Source organism: Phalangium opilio, unplaced genomic scaffold, assembly GCF_054372755.1.
Source record: "Phalangium opilio isolate 3A_F unplaced genomic scaffold, DU_Popi_V2 ptg000105l_1, whole genome shotgun sequence".
NCBI classification, from domain to species: domain Eukaryota; kingdom Metazoa; phylum Arthropoda; class Arachnida; order Opiliones; family Phalangiidae; genus Phalangium; species Phalangium opilio.
In genome coordinates this window covers 8,228,305-8,233,860 of record NW_028324207.1, presented here as the reverse complement: position 1 = coordinate 8,233,860, position 5,556 = coordinate 8,228,305, and the positions used below count along the sequence as shown (strand labels likewise).

Below are 5,556 nucleotides of genomic sequence, written 5' to 3'. Positions count from 1 at the left end.
TATGAGCGGATTCCATAATAGCGGTCCTCATATCAGCAGTTCCCTAAATAGCGGTTTCCCGAAATGGCAGTTTACCCGTTACAACAGCTACCGATACAGTGGTTCTCGTAAACGCGGCGTACCATTACAGCAGTTCTCTAAAGAGCGTAAAGACAGGAATTCGAAAAACGACTGTTGTTTGTTATTGTGTACGCTGTGTTATATGAACTTAAATAGAACTGGGTCAGATATGGTTAACTCCAAGTTGATTATTTGAACCCCCAATAGTGTTAGGTTAGGTTAGGTTTGGTTGGTTAGGTTTGGTTTGGTTAGGTTAGGTTTGGTTAGGTTGGGTTGGGTTAGGTTAGGTCAGGTTAGGTTGGGTTTTGTTTGGTTAGGTTAAAGTTGATTATTTCAATTAAATAGTATCAGGTCAGGTTAGGTTAGGTTAGGTGGGTTGGGTTAGGTTAGGTTGGGTTTGGTCAGGTTACGTTTGGTTAGGTTAAAGTTGATTATTTCAATTAAATAGTATTAGGTCAGGTTAGGTTAGGTTAGGTTAGGTTAGGTTAGGTTAGGTTAGGTTGGGTTGGGTTCGGTTGGGTTTTTTAGGTTTTGTTTTGATTGGTTAGACTTAGGTTAGTAATATTTTGGAAATGGTGTAACAATGTTACGCCTTTTCCAAAATATTGTTGTTTATCTTCATTCACTTCCTAAATAATAATATGCCTTTTCCAAAAAAATTACTGTTTACATTTATCTACTTCCGAAATAAAATAAGCTTTCATGAAATATATTCTATCCTGGTATTAGAATTGTAAACTGATACAGCCTGAAGAATAGTGCAATATTTAAGTGTACTTTAAAAACACTATCCGTTAGTAGGTCACATTACTGACTAAATGATCACAGAAAAAGGTAGTTTTCGAAAACAACGAATATAACTGTATTGTTAAGAAATACTCGAAACCAAGGAGTAGTATATCGGGACCACACCACACCCCATTCCCTAAGGAGACCTAACTTAACCATTTCCCCTAGCTACTAAGTGAGACAAATACGATTGGCTCACTGCGCGACACTCTTAAGCCAATAGTGTTAAGAGAATTTTTGATGATATAAGCAGACGACAAAACAAATCCGTTTTTGAAATTACGGTCACCTCGTGTAGAACCTAGTTTTCGTGAAGAAGAGAACATTGGAAATTAATAAGGTATTGTGGCGACAGTCATTATGGCAACCAGGGTATAAACAGTGTCTTGTAGCAACCATATTTGCTAAAAATTGTACCTAATTTTGTTATTTTAACACTTGTGCCGCGTGCGTCGCCGTCAATAAATAAAAATTCACTTACCAAGGCTTAAGTGAAGAACTCGGTGAAGGTTTCTATAATAACCCCTAATATATACATAAAATTAAGTAAAATTTAATTACGAACGAAATCCAATTTAATTATGATTAAAATGTTAACAATTAGTACCTTTAAAATAGAAAAACACTAGGAAGAATGTTGGGAACCGGGATTGTAAGAGGATTCAGCGCCTCAAAAGAAATTTTTAGAGCAGACGGATTTTTTGGCGAGTCAGAGACCAAGTTTGGCTTTGACCAATAAAATTTGTCTCGGAAAGTAGCTAGGCGCTTTCAAAGGCTAAGTTAGGTCTCCTTAGGGAATGGGGTGTGGTGTGGTCCCGATATACTACTCCTTGTCGAAACTGAAGACAAACACTGCTATTTCCCAAAATAGCAGCCGCTATTTCTAAAACAGCAGTTTTGAACAACGCCGCTGTTTTTTTGGAATCGCGGCTGCTATTTCGAGAACTGCTCTACCGGGAACTGCTCATACGAGGTACACCCATTTTAAAATGGATGGATATTGAGTGTTGCGTCTTGGTTACGGATAATTATTCTAGCACCAATAGATTTAGTACCACGTCGATGGGGCTCTTCAGTATAAGGATAATTTTTGTTCATTAGTGATTGTCATTGATTTTTATAAAAGGTATGGGGATTAAGTGATGCGTATGGGTTTACGGAAAATTACCGAATGGCTACTCACTAAAAACTAATTTGGCGATTTTAACACTAAGGGTTTTGGGCCATCATTTTAACTAATAAAATGTTCTGTAGCCTTACAAACGATGGAACTCTAGTATAGCCAGGGTCATCTTGTTCGCTAGTTTTTCCTTGAAATGAAGGGGTGCACACTAAAAACCTGTTTAATAAAATTCTATATAATTAAGTAATATAATTGATATTTTAGCATCCTTGTTTTCAACTGACCGAAGTGAGGAATGATACACATAACCAGACTATCTTGCAAGGAGTCGCAGGCAGAGAGTACCAAATGCTAAAGGTTCTATCTGAAAAAATTGGTTTCAGGTAATTTTCGCCTATGTAATCTCGTAGTTATTATGCATCGTAAATTGATAAAAATAACAGATATAAGATCGTCCTACCACCCAAGTTGTCAACGGGATTATGTCAACCAAACGGAAACTGCACTGGTCTACTTGGAATGATCGCTCAACAAGTAAACCAGTCGTGAAATAACAATGTTTTCCTTAGAATCATTGCAATTTTTTAACTAGAAAGCGGACATAGCAATTTCCAGAGTGACCCATACGAGGGAACGATCAAAATACGTTGATTTCTCGTACCCTTACGCCATGGAAGAGGTTACTTTCGCTACCAAGGAACCGGACAAAGTTAAAGTCTCTAATATATTCTTTTTTATGGAACCATTTCAAATTGAAGTAAATAATTCACTATCTAATTAATTTCGCAAAAATGATTCAATAACGCAACAGTTTCCAAGTTGTGATTGGACCGCCTAACAAAACTGGCTGACGAAACATTCCTAAAAATGATTTTTAATCTCTATCCATAGATTTGGATAGGCATAGTTGGTTTCTTGACCTTGGTAATTTTAGTAATTAAAATTCTTGACCGTTGCTCGTTGTTTGTACCCTGTGACTTTGACTTAAGTAACTTAATGATGATATTACTAAGACAAGGTTTGTTGCACTCTATGGAAATTCGTTGCGCCATATGATCTAAATGAAATCCATCTACGCAGATGTTGCATCGAAGGTCCTTACTCGAAGGGCCTTCAACTTGATTGTTCTCACTACTTTTATCATATTGAGCGGTTGTACAGCGAAAATCTACGAATGCATGATAACTTCATCGACAAGTATTTTGCCATCCTCAAAACCAATCGATAACCTGAAAGACATGGTTGAAGCAATTGAAAAACGTCAGTTTATAGTCAGAGCTCGAAGAGGAAGCTCCTACTATCTGTACTTACTGGTAGGTTTTTGTTGCACTTATGTTCGTGCAGACGACTCTAAAGATACTAGACATACCAATATTTCAAACTGTAGGCCTCACGTAGTGGACACATGAAGATTTTAGCCGATAACTTGAGGAAGAATCCTTTCGAAGGACATCCGTACAATAAGGAATCATTTTCAGATATCCTGAAAAATAAAATCACCGTAGTTGGACCTAAAATCGAAATGCAAGCCATTGTCCTAAAGTCAAATTTTTCTTTGGCCATGTTCCATTTCGCACGAACTTACTTATTCCTCGATCCAATATGCGTCGTTTTTCAAAAGACCTTTCCATGCAAAACCGTCTTTAATCTCTGGTAAGTTACATTATGCGATTTCTTCATATTTTAACATTCATTATAATAAGTTAACTCGGTCTACCCCTAAAAAGGTTAACTATTTTCATGAGCTCCGGTCTTTTATCGAGGTGGGAAGCTAACGATTTAGAATTGGCTGCTCAGAATGCATCCAAAGAACACGCGCCGCAAGATTCGATCAGTTACATTGTGTTTTCTGATCTTAACTTCATTTTTGGAGGACTTGTTTTTGGATGGATATTAGCTACTTTTGTTTGTTTATCCGAAATTGTCACGTCAAGGATGAAGCATAAAGCCATCGAAATGAGAGAAAAAACAAATAAACACCCTGCTCAAGAGGAACCATGTGAAACAGAAGAAATGGCATCGGAACAGGAAAAGGTGAAACGATACAGTTTTAAGGAAAAATTCAAGCAAAAATGCTTTAACTTAAGTGATTATTGCCATAAGTTTACAAGATATGATCCATAAGCATGGCACTACCTATACTTCGTAATGCTAGAGACTTACTGAGAGCTAGATCGAGAACGACTACACTCGGTTTTGGAGTCCCTCTTCCTACTTAGTCTGTACTAAGCCTTTGACAGCGCCTCACTAGGTGTTGCTTTACGAGAATCTATGACATATGATTTACGTCACGTCATGACAAGTTCTCCGTAACCAGTGAAAAAATTATGGAACGTATCTTATGAACTCGTGTTATTGCTGATAAAAATGCGAAAATCGATAACAAATGACTCTATAATTCTTATAAGCCTTAATTTAACAAATTATTCGGTGTTCATAACACCAAGAGAGCTTTCATTCACTTGGTCACCATTTGAATGCATAGCGGTGTGGTGGTTAGCTCCTGTGCTACTACTTACTGACTACGCATTACATTAACTAATACCATTATCCTCAACAAATTTTAATGGATTGGAAAAAACTGGGTACTTTCGCTGCGAGGCGAAAGTACTAACATTTTCGCCACCCCAAACGAAAACGTTTTCGCGATTTTCCTCTCAAATAATTTATATGATTAGTACTAAATTTATTGTGTTTAATCATAAAGAGTACAAAGTATTGAAATAGTTTTTACCGTAATTACAAACAGGTGGTGGCAATTCCCAATCGGAAGATAAATACGTTAATGGTGAGTAAAACATCTCCTGCTTCAATTGATGTTCCATTAATTGAAATTTAAAATTATTTCAAGGTTAAACAAGTTGCGAAACCAAAAGATTACCTCTCCGATTCGAGATGAGGACTATCTAACAACTTAATTACCTGAATCTGCAACTATTGCAATTTATTGATGACATAGGCGTTAAAATTCTAAAAAATTAATGCGAGGGTTATTAAGAGTTCCATTGACATTTAAATTGCCCTATAAATACTATCCTTTCGTTGCACTTTAACAATATTCTTAATTAACCTGCAAGATTGCTAAAGATATGTTATCTCTAACAGTACAAAAAGAAACATACACTGAAGAATGGAAGCTATTGGCTGATCAGACCTATAATCAAGGCGATCTTATAGCGGTCATGACTCTTAGTTCTATTAAAAGATATTTTATTATTCATTAAATTGTGAATTTATCTTTCGGCTCACGCTGAACCGCTAATATCTCTTCGCATAAGACGAGAAAGAACGCCAAGTTTAATCGTATTTATCTTGGCCTACGGTGTCTTATCGCTTTCTCTTTGCTTGTGAACACTTTGTTTAATATTTTCTGTAGCTTTCGTTGTTGATTTCCTATATTACGTAAAACTAACCGTCTCTACAGTTAAGCTAGGTTCCCACTTGATCGAAAATGACGACCGAAAACTTTAGTGCCGCGTCAAAAATTGAGTTTTACGTAGGCCTTCGACGGCAAGATTTTAGTTCGATTCACACATACGACCGAATTCAGACCAAAATGTCACGTGGCACGAGTTGTAATTGGG

At 36.7% G+C, this 5,556-nt stretch overlaps 1 protein-coding gene across 1 annotated transcript; it reads left to right on the top strand.

The window, feature by feature from the left end:
- The first annotated feature begins 3,150 nt into the window (after window positions 1-3,150).
- LOC149629127 (uncharacterized) lies at window positions 3,151-4,871 on the top strand. Its single transcript, XM_089851710.1, has 5 exons — window positions 3,151-3,285; window positions 3,360-3,625; window positions 3,700-4,006; window positions 4,722-4,760; window positions 4,824-4,871. Exons 1-5 carry the CDS (start codon window positions 3,151-3,153, stop codon window positions 4,869-4,871), a joined length of 795 nt encoding a protein of 264 aa, XP_089707836.1.
- Window positions 4,872-5,556: the final 685 nt, after the last annotated feature.

Excerpts from the sequence above, each read along its gene's own strand:
- LOC149629127 (XM_089851710.1), top strand. The coding sequence starts at position 3,151 with ATGATAACTTCATCGACAAGTATTTTGCCATCCTCAAAACCAATCGAT. Across the intron at positions 3,286-3,359 it reads CCTACTATCTGTACTTACTG|GCCTCACGTAGTGGACACAT; the intron begins GTAGGTTTTTGT and ends TTCAAACTGTAG. Across the intron at positions 3,626-3,699 it reads AAAACCGTCTTTAATCTCTG|GTTAACTATTTTCATGAGCT; the intron begins GTAAGTTACATT and ends ACCCCTAAAAAG.